The following is an 18,216-nucleotide window of genomic DNA, read 5'->3' on the forward strand; positions in this document are numbered from 1 at the left end:
TGCTGCAACGAGGAGAGGCGGACTTGGCCCGCGATGGAAAAGAATGCAGCCTTATCATCTTGTCGAAGTAACTGCACCACGCCTCACCACCCTCCAACGCTGCTTTACATCTCACTCTCATTCGAAAACGGGGAGCGTTATGCACAGAATACACAGGTAACCTTACACCTTTCTCCAAGTGTAATGGCGCTTACGCCCTTCTTGAAGCACACTGGAGCACAACCACCCTATCCCTGATCTAAATGCATAGAGAAGTTTCCTCTGTACGCTTCTTTCCTTAGTATCAAAATCCGGAAACCAAATTTGAGGCTTGAGTTGTCCGAGCGTTCTCTGTTCAAAATGTAATCACGGCTCCAATGAAAGTTGAAAGAGTTGATAAGCAAGGGAATACCGCACTTTGAGTACTTTGAGTACTGGCAGGCGATCGTGGCTGGGAATTCCCCGCGAGCTCGAGCCACTCGAACCCACGACGGCGCGGTCACGTGTCGCACACGACCGAACCCCGTTAGAGTTTCATTGTTCGGCGATATTCGCACGCAGCGTTGTTGCGAGGGTCTCTCTCACTCCCGCGTGGAACTCCGCGAGGGGGATGGAGACACATGCGGCATCAGCCTGCAGCCGGCATGGGTGCTGGAGTGTGGGCGGCCCGAGGGCGCTAGTCGTTCTCTCTGTCCCACTCGCTCGCGTCGCCGCGTCGCAGCCGGCCGGCCGCGGAGAGGGAGAGGGCATGCTGCCGCGCTCCTTGCCGCGGGTCATCTGCCGGCCTGCCGCGCACGCCGCGCTGCTAGCGCCACTATTTAAGACTGCGGAGCCATCGGTCTGTCACACTTCACATCCAACCATCCCAGCATGTGGAAGGTAAGAGCTCGCAGCACTCGCAGCGACCTGAAAGAAAATGGGGCGACGTCGAAGAGCATCGAACCCACGATCGCTCGGCCTTTCCGGGCCGATCAAGATTTTCCAGCGTTCGCTCCACATTGCGCATCCAGTGAGGCAGTGGTTTGATTGAAAATGTGTTGTCTGCAGGTCACGTGTTTCTTGGGGCTCCTGGCCCTGGCTGCTGCCGAATATGCCGCCCCGCTGCCCTACGCCGCCCCCGTGGCCATCGCCACCCCCGCACTGGCCCCGGAGCCAGTGTACGGCCCTCCCGCCAAAGAGTACGGACCCCCGCCAGTAGCCGCAGCGCCGCCACCACCGCCGCCACCACCACCGCCGCCTCCGCCGCCCCCAGCTCCTCTGCCGGCGCCCGTCCCCGTGTACGCCGCCCCCGTCGCCGAGTACGGCCCGCCTGCCAAGGAGTACGCCGCCCCTGTCCCCACCTACGGCCCACCTGCCCCCGAGTACGCGCCACCACCGCCACCGCCTCCGCCTCCACCACCCCCGGCCCCCGTTCCAGCCCCCATCTACGCTCCTCCCGCTGCCGAGTACGGACCTCCCGCTAAGGAGTACGCTCCCCCGGCACCCATTCCCATCCCTCCCCCTCCCCCACCCCCAGCCCCCCTGCCCGCTCCCGCCCCCGTCTACGCCGCCCCCGTAGCCGAATACGGACCTCCCGCCAAGGAGTACGCCGCCCCGGCCCCCGCCTACGGCCCACCCGCCCCCGAGTATGCGCCACCCCCGCCACCCCCTCCTCCTCCACCACCTCCAGCTCCCCTGCCCGCCCCCATCCCCGCCCCCGTGTACGCCGCCCCCGTTGCTGAGTACGGCCCTCCCGCCAAGGAGTACGCCGCCCCTGCTCCCGCATACGGCCCGCCCGCCCCCGAGTACGCGCCACCCCCGCCACCACCTCCTCCTCCACCACCTCCAGCTCCCCTGCCCGCCCCCATCCCCGCCCCCGTGTACGCCGCCCCCGTTGCTGAGTACGGACCCCCCGCCAAGGAGTACGCTCCTCCCGCGCCCATCCCCATCCCGGCCCCTCCCCCACCCCCTGCCCCTCTGCCCGCCCCCGCTCCAGTGTACGCCGCCCCCGCCCCTGAGTACGGACCCCCCGCCAAGGAGTACGCTCCTCCCGCCCCCATCCCCATCCCGGCTCCTCCCCCACCCCCCGCCCCCCTCCCCGCCCCGAGCCCCTGTACGCTCCCCCCGTGCCCACCCCCGTGTACGGCGTCCCCGCCAAGGAGTACGGCCCCCCCAAGTAAAGTGTAAGTGTGCAGCGCGTTCATCTCACCCTCACGTCGCGACATGGTCGTGAGCGGCGAAGCGGCGAAGCGGCGTGCCTCCTCCTTCAAGGCCTTGCTCATGTTCCGGAGGTTGCCGCTCCACGACCGCGACGGCCTTGCAGCGCCTTGCAGTGCCTTGCAGAGCCTTGCAGTGCACTGACATTGGGACGCCGTGCCCGCCCACGCAAAACCAGTACCTGTATTAGTTTTGTCGATGCCGGCGAGTCGCGCCGATTGGCGCAAGCAGTGCCACTGTTTTATCGTATCGAGAGTCATGCCTAGTATTTATTCGGAGTGCTTCCAGCTTCTGTCTCTCTCTGTCCCCTGCTGTGATTAATGTACATTATTGAGCTCGACCATGAAACCTTGCCACTCTTGTGTGTAATATATTAAGTAATAATAAATATTCTATTTCCAATTACGTGCCTTCTTTTCAATTTAATGCGCGACAAACCAGCTGTGTCCGATTGAACATTACGCAGTCCAACGACGACCGGAACTTGGGGTGTTTCAACCGCCGTGCTTCGGGAGGAGCGCCTGCGCGACGGCGGCAGGCAACCCGGCGGGCTGGCGTGGCTCCGCGCTGCAGGCGCCCGCAGGCGCCCGCACCGCATCCTGCCTGCCAGCGCCTCCCCGCACGACCGCGACCGCGCGCACCGCGCAAAGGGCGACAGGTACGCGGTGCCGGCCGAGCCTTGCCGGCCGTGCCGGACACGGGCCGCCATTCATTGAATCGATGGCGTGGCCGAGCGGTGTCCATGGCAACGCGTGTCAAAAACACGCCCCACCCCCTCGTGGATTGACCCCCCTAAGGCCCCCGAGGGCATCAAACAGACTGGCTTGGTGGCCGCGCCGCCGCCGGCCGCCACACCGTCGACCACCATGGGCAGGGCCGGGCCGGGCCGCGCACCGCGCCGAGCACCGCGCCGACGAGCTCGCCTCCCCCGTGCAGCACACGGTGCAGCACGCCGCCGGTAGCCGCCACGACACACCTCTCCTCGTGGTCAGTCCAACTTCTTCGTTCTTTTCCGATTCCTCCACCCCTCCATCCCCAACCCCCGCGTTGTGCGCCCCGTTTGGAAATCAATGACTGAGGACAAGAGCCCGCGGGGGCCGTGGACCGTGTCACTGACCCCGAGTGCGCCGCATCAGCCGAACGGTGTTACGTCGCGATGTCTCTCTTGCCCATGCGGGACGCTCCAGGGGTGCGAGAGAGACATCGCGACCGAAGCACTGTTCGAAATCAGCCTGCAGGGCGGTCTACGCGGAGGCGGTTGCCGCGGTTGCCGCCGAAGGGTTGTCGTTCTTTCTTCCCGACTGTGTTTTCTTTGAGTAACCGCACGGAGAGCGGACCAACCCCGCCAACTTAAAGCACCTGCCCGCCCACGCCCTGCCTCGCGCGGCACTGTAATGCCAGGTGGCTTAGGCGCACACTCCGTGCCGGCTCGCCCTGATCGTCCTCGTGTTCTGCTGGTTCTGCTCCAGATGCCGCGGCCTCGTCCCCCCGATGACGTCCGCAGATGACGTCACTGCCAGGCCGGGGCGGCGGCGGCGCGTTGACCTAGGTGAGTCCCGGCAGGGCGGATCCAGGGACGAGCTCGGAAGGCGGGATGTAGCAAAAGTTGGCTTCTTTGGGCAAAGTGGGACTTGCTGCAGACACTCCCATTATCGCCTGAGTGCCGCCCCGCTCTGTACGCCTCGCCCCCGGTGCGAACCGCGTGCGAGTGCGGAGGCAAGTCACGCTTGGCAGCAGTGTGACGAACACTGTGACAGTGGGGTGGCGTGTGGCCCGCGCGGCCGCCAGACGCGGACAGAAGCGTGCGGCTTTCGTCGCTCTCGTCGTGTCGCCCCTGCGATTGCCTGTCCAGATTTCGCTGCGCCCTCGATCCTCGATCGGCCGCCGTGCCGCTGCCGCGTGACCGTCCACTGCGCGCCTGCTCGCGGACTCGGCTCACGCGTGCAGACCTGCTACCTGCAGTCATGTCATATACTTTTTAAAACTGAAAAACTTGGCAGAAGAGTTCGGACTGCTTACTTTCAATTTCACTCCGGACTTTTGGACCAGCTGGCAAACAATGAAAGCGCTCGCCATCACGCTTCAATTTTAGAATGAAGTAAAACGTGTTTCGTCCGCACCACGCGTGTTGCTCTGTTGCAGCGAATGGCGCCCCATGGCCCCGCTCGACCACTTGGCCCCGGCGCCGCGGGCCTGCAGCACCTGCAGCACGGCCTGCAGCGCGACCAGCATGACCACGACGTGCAGGCCGTGCGCCGCGTCACGCTGCTGCTCAGCCCCAACGGCTCGCTGGTGCTGGTGCCCGAGGACGCCGCCGACGCCGGCTCGCTGTCCGGGCTCGGCGCGCTGCTGGTGGCCACCTTCGCGGCGGGGCTGGCCCTCAACGTGCTGCTGCTGCTGGCGCTGCTGTCCAGCGAGGGCAAGGCGCGCGCCCGCGCCGCGCAGGTGCTGCTCGTGGCGGCCAACGCCCTGGACTGCCTGCTCAACGTGCCCGCCGCCGCCACCGTCGTCACGTCCTGGGGCGCGCTGGTGGACCGCAGCCCCGCCGCCGCCAGGACCCTCTGCAGGCTGAGCGCCGCGTCCGGGCAGGTACGCGCAGCACGTACTTCGGGGCGTCCTATGAGTGCGGGAGGAACAGAGCGATGGAAACGACTCTCGGAATGAGCCAGCCGCCGGCGGGGCGCGACCGGCGCGACTTCTCATTGCACTGGCCCTGGGTTGTCAGCGAGCCCACCCCATTCTTTGCAGAGCTCTGATCAGTGTCATTCGGCGGCAGGGCGGGAAACGGGGGTGGTTTCAAAGACGTGAGTGCGTAGGAGCGCCACCGCCGCCCCTCAGTTCGTGACTCTGAAACTCGTGGCCGCGGCCGGGTGCGGCCACGGCCAAGAATGGCGGTATTTAATTGTCAACTTTGGCCAATGCCGGGGGCTGCGTGGCTGCACACTCCGCCAAAGTAGTTGTCGGGGCTTTGCCGCGTGCCGCGCCGCGCCGTGCCGTGCCGCGCCGCGTCTCCGACTCGGACGCGGCATCGGCACTCGGAGCGACCTGCCCCGCCTCTGGCTGCAGAGCGTTCCGCCGTGACGAGCAGCTGCAAGAATCACATGGAGCTTTCCGCCGGCCGTCTAAATGCGGCGAAGCGGTCCCGATCTTCCAAAATAAATAGCAAAACGGAAAAGAGATGGGTGAAAAAAAATCAGTTTCAAAAAATTACAAGACGGGAAAAATCGGTTTTGAAAGAAGCGGTGGGCTTGTCAAAAACGCAAGGGAGGCCGTTGCAGAATGACCGACGTCCCACCACCGCGACGCTGATCTACGGCACCACCGTCGCGAAGATTAAATTCCTCGCAAACCCCGCGCCGCACGCGTCGGCCGAAAAAAGAGCGAAAGGAAAGGGGAGGTATTTCGGCAAGTCGCAGGGGATGCGGAGAAAGCAAGTCGAGAGAGAAAACAGGCCGATCGGTTTCATTCGTGTTGTGACAGCCGCGGCGGCCACACCGGCACACCACTCACACCGGCAGCGCCGGCGAAAAAAATAAAAACGCTCTATGGGAAGCGGTGGTGGCAGCGTAGCGGCTGCGGGCCCGAGGGGGAATTCCTCGCTGACAAGTGGCCGCCCTTGTGCACGCAGCGCGCCCCGCCCCGCGCTTGCCGTTTGGACAATTATCTTACAACTCCATGGGAAACCTAACGAGGTAGTCGTGTGTCGAAGTGGTGGGCACACCCATCATCCCCTCTCCTCCCCTCCCCTCACACGTGTCACCTGCCACCTGTTCCCATTAATCGCAGGTACGCCGCACGAGCACACATTGTGTCAGGTGATGGTGCCCGTCGTGCCGCCGTGCCGCCGCGCCGCCGCGCCCCGAGCGACCTTCGCCAGGGTGCCGCGCCGCGCCAGGCTGGCCGCCATCGAGTTCCACGAACGCAGCCTGAATTGATCACACCGAATAAGTCTCTCCGGCCACTGTTTGTCCAGCCAGCCCACGGCCCCCGGCCTGGCCCTGGGCGAGACCAAAAATGCGACTCTGGAATGAGGAGGGGTTGTACGCAGGAAAGAGAGGCGGACCGATTTCGACTCGTTCGAAGACATTTGCGATTTTCCCCCGTTCCCCTCCCACGCGCACGCACACAGACGCCAGTCGACCACGAAGCCACGTTCGCGTTGCTCTGTGCATTAATTGCACGTTGGTCTTCTTGGTGTTGGGCAGGCGACGGCCATCCTGCAGACGCTGGCCGTGCTGGTGCTGGTGCTGGACCGCTGCCTGTCGCTGGCCGAGCCGCACGGGTCGTCGTCCACCTTCTCGCTGACGTCGTCGCGCGCGGGGGCGGCCGCGGGGGCGGCGGGGGCGGCAGCCGCAAGGGGCGGTGCGCGTCCGCGGCGACGTGGGGCCTGCTGTGGGGCGCCGCGCCCCTCGCCCTCGCCGTCACCACCCCCATCGCCACGTCCGCCAACGTCCGCATGTTCCCCACAAGGTAAGCAAGCGCGAGTGCGCTACGGCACACTGCTTTACGCTTCAAGTCAAGCGTGGAGGAGCGTCCCATGCCATGACATAGGCGAGAAAGGAGCAGAGCAGAACAGAGAACTACGCTGGAGGTACGCGTGCAACTCGGTCGGGCAAAGCAACGCTCTCGTTGGCCACAGGTACGCCTGCGGCATGGTGCGGCTGGCCGGCGACTCGCCCTGGCCCGGCGTGATCGTCCTCGTGGTCGGCTACCTGTCCTGGTGGGCCGCGCTGGTGATAGGCGTGTCCATGGCGGCGAGGCGCGCGGCGCTGCAGCGCTGGCGGCGCCGGCAGCTGGAGCTGGCCGCGCAGCAGCAGGGCCGCGGCGTGGGGGCGTCCTCGCCGGGGCTCACCTTCAGCCTGGTGGACACGCCGCTCGGCCACCTCAGCCTGGACGAGTACCGCGCCCTCACCCACGCCACCGTGCTGGTCGTCATGTACGTCGCCATGCTGGTGCCGGGGATACTCTCCACGCAGGTGCGTACAGTGCAGCACTATGCTGAGTAACGTCCGGGGTCATTCTGCGGGTTGCACCCTCTTGCACCCTCACAGTGAAGTCAAATGATGTCACCAAGACCTCAATATGAGTAATTTTAGTCAAAATATGGTCTAGTTTTCAAAACGCACTTGTCGTAATTTTTGCCAGATTTTTCACTTTCCCCTAAGCAGTCAAAGCCCTCAAGTTCTGTCTGAAAATTGAGCTAAAGTATTTATTATCTGGGGCCAATCTGAGACACCTGGATTCCTGGCTGTGGCCCCCTTTTACCGTTTGCCCGGACAGGAAAAGCCTTATCGTGCAATCTTCGCATGTGAGGCGGGTGCACCCCGCGCCACGGAGGGCGCGCACCGCGGCGCGGGGGTCGAGGGCGAGAGGGGGCAGGAAAGGGGGGGGGATAGGTGAAAGGGGAGAGGGTCGTATTGCTGCACGCGTCACCTCAAGACCAGAAAAGGGAAAGGGGAGGGGGACTGGGGCGTATCGGCCGAAAAGTTGGACCGAGCGAAATGGAGTGATTATCCCGGCGAGGCCTCGCGAGACTCAATCTCCGGAGCGCCTTGCAACTTTCTGGCACTTTCTGGCCGCCACCGACACCGGACCCACGGACGACGCGGCGCGGCGCCCTCGGAGGACGCCCATCTGCTTCACTGGACCTCGAATGTTGCGTCGCGTTGGATTACCAATAAATGTGTTTGGTTGACGGGGACGTGCTCTGCAGGTGCTGCAGGTGATGACGACGAGGCCCCGCGCGGCGCACGGCCCGGAGGAGCTGTGGCCCGTGCTGACGGGCACGTACGAGACGGTGCTGGTGTGGCTCCGCCTGCAGTTCTCCGTCGTCGTCCCCGTGGCCATCGCCATCCTCAGCAAGGAGGTCCGCCGCAGGGTGGGTACCAGCTCGGCCAGTGGCGGGGCCTTGGAGGGGAAGGCGGTGGCACCTTCAGGCAACTTACAGCGGCCACCTTTCAGGCGGTTCTGGGTGGGGTTTGGGTGCTGCACTGCTACAGGGCGCTCTGCTTGCAGGTGAGCGAGATGACGCAGTGCCTGTACCACGCGTGCTGCTGCTGCCTGTGCTGCTGCACGCGCCGCGCCAACGCGGTGGGGCAGGCCAGGCAGGCCCTGCCGCAGCGCCGCTACGGCCAGCTGGGCGCTGCTCTGCCGCAGGCCAACAACGCCGGCAACGCCAAGGCGGCCTACGCCCCGGCCGGCGCGGGCCGCGGGCAGCGCTGGGCGCGACTGCGGCACCGCGACGTGGACTCCTCCAGCAGGTAAGTGTGTGGCTCCAGAGGGGTGTACTTTTCTTACCCTACTTTTCTTCCCCAACTCACCCCTAGCGGTGCTCTCCGACGACCGCGATAAACGAACCCTCATCGGGACTTGAACCCGTGGCCGGCGCAGGTCCGACGGCGCGGAGACGGTGGTGTCCCCCGGCACGGCGGTGCTGTTCGCCTCGGCGCAGGGCCTGCACCTCCGCACGCTGGACCCGCGGTGGGGCCGCGAGGACGAGGACGCCGACGCCGTGTCCACGCTGGAGCCCGCGGGCGGCGCGGGGAGAGGGGGCCCGTCGGACAGCTCCATACCGCCCCCTGCCGGGCACGCCGGCGGCTGGGGCCGCCCCTGGGCCGAGGCCGAGGGCTCACTGCCCAGATACGTCTTCCAGTTCTGCGACCTGGCCGTCATCGCGGACGCCCCCAGGCACTCCCCCGAGGCCAGCACCGCGTTGGCCGGCCGCGGCTTCGTCCTGGGCCACGCCTCTTCCTCCGCCCCCGCCAGGAAGGTGCGTCCACGCCGCGGTCCACGCCGCTCGACCGAAAACGGAAGGCTGGAGAACCGACTGGAACGACTTGGCCTTGCTTCTTTTTGCAGGTCATGCAGGACACGGACGAGCGGGAGCCGAGCCTGACTCGGGAGGAGCTGCAGGCGGTAAGAGAAAGAGGACATTCGTGTTCCGCACGATGATCAGCGAGCGGGAGTACACGCGGTCCTCGGTCCGTGGGGACACGAGAGCGAGCGGGGCGAGGGAGGGGAGGGGCGCGCTTACGCTGCCCGTGCTGCCCCAAGCCCTAGTTCATTCCGTTAACGCGTGTGTGATTCGAAACTGGGTCAAGGGAGGGCGCCACTTCATCGCAGTCAGCGGTGTAATTATTCCACTAAGCTCGGCGTTGACGCCTCCATTTGTACGTGTCCCGTTTGGCCGTTTTGTCCGCAGTCGCTGGGCAAGCCGCGCAGCCTGTCCAACAGCTACCGCAAGAACGTGCGCTTCGCGAGCGTGGTGTCCGAGATCCCGGTCCCGACGCCGCTGTCGATGGTCGCCGAGAACGACGCCGAGAACGACGCCGAGAACGACCCGACGACGTCGTCGTCCACGGCCTCGTCCTCCGTGACGGCGTCCACGGCGTCCTCCTCGGCTACGGACTCGCCGGTGCGGTACGCGCCGGCCAGGCCGCGGACGAGGTCGCTGGAGCTCGCCCTGGTGTCCGAGGAGCTGCTACCGCCGCCGAGACCGCCGCCGTCCCGGTTCCCGGCCCACCTCAACCACCGCGCTGGCCTCGACCTCACCAAGCCGCCGTCAGCGAGGACGTCCAAAGTCTGATCCACTCCGTGTTTTTATTTAAAATGACCTCTCAATCTCTTTTTAATAAATACATTTTGCTTACCAAAATTGCAATTTTTTTTTTTTTTGGGGGGGGGAGGGAACTTACTTTTGAAAATTTGGACAGCATCGTGGATCACGCACAATCAATCTAACATATTGCATAACATTTGTCTCACCGAAAACATGACGAGGAAAAAGAATCCCGATTGCCGTGACCAGGATTCGAACCTGGGTTATTGCGGCCACAACGCAAGGTACTAACCACTATACGATCACGGCTAACCCGGGATGTTGAGGAGGGGCGCGTTGGAAAGCGACAACACGCAGCGGCAGTGGCCGCGCGGCGCGAGCGCTGCCTGCCGGTGGCCGTCCGAAGCTCTGTTGAGCGAGCGGAGCGGAGGCCGGGGGGAAGGGGAGGGGAGGGGGGGGACACAGTGGCAGTGGCGCGAAGAGGGACTGCCTTTCAAACCGCGCGTCCCTTCGCGCGCGATCGCGTTACGTTTCGACGACGAAAATGATTTCGGGGTCACACGGCCACAACGGCCAAGCAAGAGGGAACACGCAGGCCTGCTCGTCGTCGGCACAGTAAACTCCAAGACCGAAAGCCACGCTCCGTTCATGGTCGAGCGATGACCTGGGTTGCAAATCGAAAGGTCTTCCATGCCGTTTCTTTCTATATTTATACGTCACATCTCGCCACTCGGCGGGCTCGACATCCACGAAAACTACGCTTGTTTTTCTGCCCTGCTGCGCGGGCGGGGCGTGGCGGGGCGGGGCGGGGCGGGGCGTGGCGGGGCGGGGCGTGGCGGGGCGGGACGGTGCTTGGTGGGGACGGGGAGGGAAGGCCGGGGCGGGGGAAGCCAATGAACGTGGAGAAAACAGCGACGCCCCGGCGTGCACATGGTACGGCACGGCAGGGCACGGCACGGCGTCGCACAGCCATACAATTAGCCACAGAAAGGACAAGCAATCTGACTGGGAGGCCCCACAAGGCCCTTGCCTCGCTCGCCCCGCTCGCCTCGCCTGTTCGCTTTGTGGCACCAGAATGGACTCAGCCGGCACCGCGGCACTGGAGGCGGCAACGGGTGGGACGCACGACGCACGTCTCGCACGGGCCGCACGGGCCACACCAGCCGCACCAGCCGCACGGCCACAAAGGGGAAGAGGAGGACGACGCCGACGACATCCCGGGGCCCGGCCCGGCGGAGCCCGGCGGAGCTTTACCACATAGACAGCGTCAGAGGCTAACTTTCATTCAAAATTCTATCCGATTCTATCTGAAATTTCAAGATGTTCGATGGATGTTTTTTTTTTCAATTCGAGACGTTTATGAGATTTGGACTGAAAAGTCGTGGCCCAAAGAATGCGTACGGAGTCTCATGCGGGGTGGTCCCCTGGGTGCCGTGGAAAAGTCGAGAGATGGAGGGGATTTTCTCAGAAGCCACATCAGTTACCATTTACTTCATAAAGGCCAACTTTGAAGAGAAAGGGGGGTCAAATTAAGATTCCAGGAGCGGATGGAAGGAACCACGACGAACGTAAACCCGTATATACCTTTTTCCTTGCTTTGAAGTCCATATCCCCCACCTCCTTCAAGGAGCGGGGTGGAGGTAGAGGTCAAATCACCGATCATGTCCAACTCGGCCAACCCTGGCGCCCGGCGCCGCGGTAGGTTCGGAATAGCAGGGAAGCCCGCGTTGACAATGCGACGCGCACTTGCTCCAGCTCCGCCCGACGTCCGCCCCGCCCCGTCCACGCCGTCGGCCCACGGCCTCGCCTGCTGCACCCACGTGTGGGCCACGTCGTGTGGGCCACGTGGGGGCCACCGTGCCACTCGCGGCGGGATGAAAAGGCCTGCCGTCTGATTCCGAACACTGCTTCGTCGCTCTGTCTCTCTCGCACCCCTACGGACCGCCCCATGAGTGCGAGAGAGACAGAGCGACGAAAGCAGTGCTCGGAATCAGACGGCTGCCGATCGGGGCGGGAAAGGAGCAGGGGGTGTACATCACATCGTTTGCTGCGGCCGCTGCGGCGCTGTTTCCCTTTCCTTTCCTCCTCCTCCTGATTCCCGATACGGCATCGCGGCCGCCAGAGGGCTCCGCTCGCTCTATTTGCGCCGCCGGCAGAGGCCGCACCTTTCGAGCCTCATTTGCACCGTCTCAACTCCAAGCGCGCCGCTGCCGCTGGTCAGTTCGCCGGACTTGGAGAGAAGTTTTGCTCGCCCATCTGCATAACGAATTCCCTCCGCGCTCCGCGAACCGCTCGATCCGAAGTGATTGTTGCGGGACTTGAGGTTTGCTTGACCGATCGGCCGACTTTGGGACTTGGAAAATGGACCATGATCACCAACAATGGTGGGAAAAGGTACACGCTGAAAACCAGCACCATCGACTACGGAGGGCTACAAAGCGTCCTGCTAACCGTTCCAAAAACCTCCCCAGTTCTGTACGCACCCCCGTCAGCCCGCCGTGCTCAGTCTCTCTTGCACCCCTGCGGGACGCCCCATGAGTGCGAGAGAGATGGAGCGCGACGAGAGCGTCTTTCGAACGGAGGCCTGCAGCAGACTGATTCCGAACAGGGCTGTCGTCGGTCTGTCTCTCTCGCACTAATGGGGTGGTCCATTGGGGCGCGAGAGTGACAGAGCGACAAGGCAGTGTTCGGAATCAGCCTGCAGGTGGCGCGGCATGGCGGCATGGCGGCCCTCGCCTCGTTAGACTCGTTAGACGGCCTCTTGTTGTCACTTTGCGTCGCTGCGTCGCTGCCTCTGCCTCGCTTTGCCTCGCTTTGCCGCGCGGCGCTGTGTTGTGTTGTGTTTGCCCATGGTTTGTCTCTGTGAATTTGGCGCCCCGAACGCCCCGAACTCCGCGGAGGCCTGGGCTGCCAGCCCTGCCAGGGCCGCCACGCTCCCGCCGGGCCGAGCGCCGGGCGGGCAGGCAGGCAGGCAGGCAGGCAGGCAGGCCAGGCAGGCAGCCAGGCAGCCAGGCAGCAAGCGCCACGGCACCTGCCGGACTTTGTGTTTGATAAAGCAATAAACCTTCGGGCCAGCGGGGCGGGGCCGGCGGGGCCGGGTCTTGATTTGCAGCGCGTCCCCGGGAGCCTAGCCTAGCCGCCTAGCCGCCCCGCGCAATGTAAACTCGGCAGCGCGCAGCGCGACCACGACCGCGAACACCAACACGACGCACCACCGCGCTGCTTATGCGCCCTCGTCGTCGCCCTGTCTCCCTCGCACTCATGGCACGTCGCGTAGGGGTGCGAGAGAGACAGAGCGACGAAGCGCTGTACGGAAGCACTGCTGGAGCTGGTCCGGGGCCCTTCCACACGCGTGACTACTCGAGGGCAGGGCAGGGCCGAAGTTCCAAAACAACCTCGCGCGTGGCTCGCACTCCAGCTGTTTGCCCGCGGATGGGTGCGAGACGCTTCCTCGGAATCACTCGGCAGTCGTGCAGTGTGTAGGTCGCTCGCACTTTGAGAGTGAATCCGAACAGCTCGTTCGTCGCGGAATCAGTCTTGGGGGCACCAGGCACCGCGCCCGCGCGCCCAGCCCGTGCTGGCCGCTAATACGAACATGCGCGCCGGCAAACGGGGGTGGCCGCGGGGCGGGCGGACGGTCAGGGAGGGGAGGGGGAGGTGGTCCTTGGGGAGTAGTGCCCCGCCCGCCCCGCCCCGACGTACAACAACAATGCATTTAGCCGCATTAAACCCGTGGACGCACCTAGCAGTCCTTGCCGTCCTAGCGCCGCCGCGCAGCGCCGCCCATTTCGGCCCCCCGCCCTCCACGCCGACCCGCCGGCGCGGTACTCTTGTACCCAAAGCAGCCTCTCCGGCCAACTCCGCGCCAACTCCGATCGCGGCGTGCGTGTGGACGCCGCGTCCGGCCGCGTCCGGCCGCGCCACGCCGCGCCACGCCGAGCAAGACAAATAGTGCGCCAGGATGAACATGGACCCGCCGTCAACCTGTTGGAGGGAGCGGCGGCAGGGGCAGGCCGGCGCGGCGCACCGCGCGCAGCAGCAGCGCAGCAGGTCGCCGCCCTGAGTTTGCCATACTTACCGAATTCTGAAATTTCGAAGAAATCGGTGACTATGACACCCGACAAATGTTTCCTTGAACGAGCAAAACGGTTCCGTACCCACGGATGACCTTTCTTTTCAGAGATCGCATCACACTGGGCTCTGCCACCGCGGACTGCGACGTTTCGTCTTGGCTCATTGGATCGTGCGGACGACGCAGAATCTTGTAAAGTTTCGAACAGTCGACTCGGTACCAATTCCGTTCGACGAAGACCCGGAGCGTCGCTGCGTCCGCTGCGTCCGCTGCGTGCTACCCCTCCCGCGACGCCCACGCCCCGCCCCGCCGCGCCCCGCCCCAACCCCCCACGGCCCCCTTATAAGGCGCCGCCCCCACCCCGAGGCCCTCACTCGCCCCAGCGCCACTGTGGTGTCCACTGCGGTGTCTACGTCGCCGTCCTGCGCTCGCACGTCCTTGCTGGTCCAGCAAGTGAAGCCCGTCAAGCCCCGCATAGCCGTGCAGACAGCTTCGGCCCTGTCCTCCGGGATGACCGGCATGCAGTACTCTTCGAGGTAGGTGCGGTGCACTGTGCGCGCCAAGGACTGAAGCACCAACTGCCGACAGTCCTTGGCGCAAGAGGACGGAGTGCGTGGACGGGTAGACGGGTTGCCTCCGGCTCCGGGCTCGGGTTCCGGGTCAGCTGCCAGTTGGGTTGCCTAGCCCTCAGGCGAGCAGCCACCGGTCGACTGAGAGTCGTTTACGTCGCTCTGTCTCTCTCGTATCTATTCGCGACGCCCCATGAGAGCGATAGCTACAGAGCGACGTAAACGACCCTCTGTCTCAGTCCTCTGCGCGGAGCCGAACGGCAACCGACGTTTCGATTGTCGATAGAAGGCAAGCCGAGAGGCAACCCCTCTCGCTCCTTTTCTGTTCCCCAGGGTTGAAAATAAACTGGAGGCACGGTTGAGTTGGTGCGTGCAGACTTTTCGCTGGGTGCGAAGATAGGCGTATCCGCTCCAAAAGTGGATCTGAAAAATAAGGGATGATGATTATCGTATAATTTTGTTTGGTGCTCTGAGATGCCCAGGGGAGAGAGTTGAGTTGCTGCCGCCGAACGGTGGGTAAGGGGAACGCGTGTTGGGCCTGGGAGACCTGGGGGACCCGGGGCGCTTTAGATTGGTTAAGCGAACATCAGTGAATGGGAAGCCGAGGCCCCCGTGCAGAATGCATGGAGTGGCCAGGCAGTGGCCAGGCAGCGGCCAGGGAGCGGTCCGGAGCTTGGATAGCCTTGGCCATGCCTTGGCCATGCCTTGGCCATGCCTTGGCCATGCCTTGGCCATGCCTTGGCCATGCCTTGGCCATGCCTTGGCCATGCCTTGGCCATGCCTTGGCCATGCCTTGGCCATGCCTTGGCCATGCCTTGGCCATGCCTTGGCCAGGTGCCTTGGCCATGCCTGGCCATGCCTTGGCCATGCCTTTGGGCATGCCTGTGGCCATGCCTTGGCCATGCCTTGGCCACTGCCTTGGCCATGCCTTGCGCCAGTCGCCTTGGCCATGCCTTGGCCATGCTTGGCCATGCCTTGGCTCTGATGCCTTGGCCTGCTGGCCACGCATGCCTTGGCATTCCATGCCTTGCCCTGCCTTGGCCCCATGCGGGCTTGGCCGATGCCTTGGCCATGCCTTGGCCGATGCCTGGCCATGCCTTGGCCATGCCTTGGGCCATGCCCTGGCCATGCCTTGGCCATGCCTGGCCATGCTTGGCCATGCCTTGCCATGCCTTGGCCATGCCTTGGCCATGTTGGCCATGCCTGCCATTTGGCCCCTGCTTTGGCCTGCCTTGGCATGCCTTGGCCATGCCTTGGCTGTTGGCCATGCCTTGGCCGCCTGGGCGGCAGCCGGCCAGCCTGGCGCGGCACGGCCGCGGGCAACTCCCTCAATGCATTTTGCATTCGAGGGTCTGGGGCCGGTGCGGTGCACTGAGTCCGGGACACTGAAACAGGAGGAAACACCCCCAAATGGAAACTAGCGGAGCAGAACTTCGAAGTCGCCGAGGGGCACAAGGTTTATTAGCTCGGTCTGATAGTCAGCTCGGTACAGTATGCGTCGGGATTCATTTCACTCGTGGCCCCAGTCGGGTTGGCCGATTGGTCCAATAAGCGTCAGATTTAAGCTGTGGGATCATGGGAACGCGGGTTCGAGCCCCACAGCCGCGGCAGTTTTTCCGCCTGACGATAAACCAAAAAGAGCGACGCGATTTTCCCTTTTTGCACTCGTTTTGCACTTCCTGGTTGCCTTCCCGGCTTCGTGAAGGCGATTCCGAGGCGGCGCGAGGCGGCGCGGGGCGGCGCGGCAAGGCTCCGTTTCCGGTTTCCGGCCTCGTAACGTCCCTTCCGGAGTTCCGCGCCGGAAGCGCATCTCGTCTACGTGGCCAGCCTGCCCGGGCCTGCCTTACTCCAGTTCCAATTGGAAGCACGAGTCACGGACCTCGTTCGCGCCCTGATTTCGATTATTTTGTTATCAGGTAGTTTGAAAAAAATAATGCAAGTATTGTTTTGTGATAATACTGAATAAAATATTCGGTGTGGGGATCTGACCTAAAATCTGATGATGAATTTAAACCTTGCGTCTCTTTTGCGATGAATTCATCCGGGTTTGGCCCCGCCCCCACTCTAGCCAATGCCTGCCACCTGTCGCTAGACGGGATATCGCGATGAAGTTTGGCTGTGTTCATATTTTTAGGGGTTCCCTAGAACCCGTATTGTTTTACACTGCAGGGGCACTCCCGGGACGGCAGGGCGCCGCCGCCGAGGCCACCGCAGTCTCTCCGGGCGAGGGGGGAAGCGGCGGGGTGGGGGTGGGGCGCACAGAGCGCAGAGCGGCGCGGAGCCCGGCCCCGGCCCGTTACTTACGCTTCTGTTTCAATCACTCTCCGCGTTATCGATAACTTTCTGAATGGAGTGATTGCGTACCGCTCGCTGAGATGTCGCAGACGGCGGATGACAAAGGAACTGAAAGTTTTCTCTGAGCCTCTGCGCTCCTCGTTGCCACTGCGCCTTGGCGCGACGCGCTCGTGCGTTCCGTGGAAAAAACGTCGACAGTGCGGGTGCAGCCGCCGCGCAACGCGTTCGGCCAGGCAAGGGCGGATCCAGAGACGGGGGGGGGGGGGGGGGGAGAATCTGCGGCTTGGCCGACGGCCTGGCCGTTCCTCGAAGCTTCGAGTACTGGTGTTTCACCGCGGGCCTAGGCGGCGCTACGCGGGCCGCGTGGGATGAAGACCATGAAGACGGAGGCCGCGGTTTCAATTTCCGACATCTCAATAAAACTGCGCACTTCGTTTCCCCGCCGTTCCCGCGGGATCTGCATACATATTAGGGCGCAACGACGAGCCGCCCGCCTTGCTTCACAGAAGGGGGGGTAATCGCGTGGCCTGGACTTGTATTCAATTACTTTCCGCGCGCCGGCAGTCCCCGACGCCCGGAAGGTAGGCCGCCCCGAGGCCAGGCAGGGGCATGCCGGCACCACTGGTAAAACGGGGCGCGAAAACCACCCCCTTTAACTAAGGGAATGCCTTCGGAAAGACATCAACACTTTACATTAAATCGCGTAGACGCCCTGGTAGATCATCATTCGTTGTCGTTGTGCTAGCGGTGAGGTTGCTGGGAACTGACTGACTCTGCCTGTCCCTCAGGTTGTTGCGGCAGGTGGCCATGCTGCTGGTGGTGGCGTGCGTGCTGTGTGCCACGGCCGTCACGGCGCAGGTCAACTTCTCGCCCAGCTGGGGCAAGCGCGGCGCCCCGCAGCAGGAGGCCTGCAAGCCGTCCATGGACTCGCTTATGTATCTCTACAAGCTCATCCAGGTCAGTCGCTGTGGTCGCTTTAATTCGCTGACGTTATCCGTACGAAGAATTACAACATTTAATGCTGACCGTTTTCCCTCCGTACTTCCCTTGTTGCAGGACGAAGCACAGAAGCTGTCCGACTGTGAAAAGTTCAACAATTGAGTTTCAAGCACAGTTCTATGCATTACTTACATTTCACATTATTGCAGTCTGCACGCTTAGTTTCTGAAAATTCTGTACCTTCCAACAAAATGTTGAAGTTTGGTTTATGCTGGGTGCCGAATGTACTTCCCAAAAATAAAATGTTATGAATCCTTGTGGAGAAGGGGGCATTAAGAAAAACACGTTATGTCTATTCATTGGAAAATTTTACCTTCCTCACACGTATGATAAAAAAAAAATCAACTGGATTTACGTTGGTTTAGTAATTGAGACAGAAAGCTGAAATAAAAATGCCGCTAGCAAGGCGCTAGCAAGGCGCGCGCGTACCAGAGGGCGGTTCATGACCCCAGTTGTCGCGTGTCAATGAGATGACCAACAATACAATGCGACCGAAGGAAGGCATGGACACGCAGTCCGCCGAACACCTATAAAGTAGGCAAAAAGTG

General features: G+C 63.1%; 2 protein-coding genes and 1 non-coding gene across 3 annotated transcripts; 2 read left to right on the top strand and 1 right to left on the bottom strand.

Annotated features, from left to right (window-relative positions):
• The first annotated feature begins 6,631 nt into the window (after window positions 1–6,631).
• Window positions 6,632–9,768, top strand: LOC117641431. Its single transcript, XM_034378752.1, has 7 exons — window positions 6,632–6,645; window positions 6,815–7,151; window positions 7,889–8,053; window positions 8,191–8,435; window positions 8,566–8,944; window positions 9,034–9,090; window positions 9,377–9,768. The coding sequence occupies exons 1-7, from the start codon at window positions 6,632–6,634 to the stop codon at window positions 9,758–9,760; spliced, it is 1,581 nt and encodes a 526-aa protein (XP_034234643.1). The 3' UTR covers window positions 9,761–9,768.
• A 202-nt stretch (window positions 9,769–9,970) lies between these two features.
• Trnah-gug lies at window positions 9,971–10,042 on the bottom strand. The gene has a single exon. It is a non-coding gene; the product is annotated as a tRNA-His (tRNA).
• A 4,147-nt stretch (window positions 10,043–14,189) lies between these two features.
• On the top strand, window positions 14,190–17,952 carry LOC117641274 (hypertrehalosaemic prohormone). Its single transcript, XM_034378446.1, has 3 exons — window positions 14,190–14,341; window positions 17,458–17,626; window positions 17,726–17,952. Exons 1-3 carry the CDS (start codon window positions 14,316–14,318, stop codon window positions 17,768–17,770), a joined length of 240 nt encoding a protein of 79 aa, XP_034234337.1. The 5' UTR covers window positions 14,190–14,315; the 3' UTR covers window positions 17,771–17,952.
• The last annotated feature ends 264 nt before the right edge of the window (window positions 17,953–18,216 follow it).

This window comes from Thrips palmi, unplaced genomic scaffold (genome assembly GCF_012932325.1).
Source record: "Thrips palmi isolate BJ-2018 unplaced genomic scaffold, TpBJ-2018v1 HiC_scaffold_15, whole genome shotgun sequence".
In the NCBI taxonomy this organism is placed as follows: Eukaryota; Metazoa; Arthropoda; class Insecta; order Thysanoptera; family Thripidae; genus Thrips; species Thrips palmi.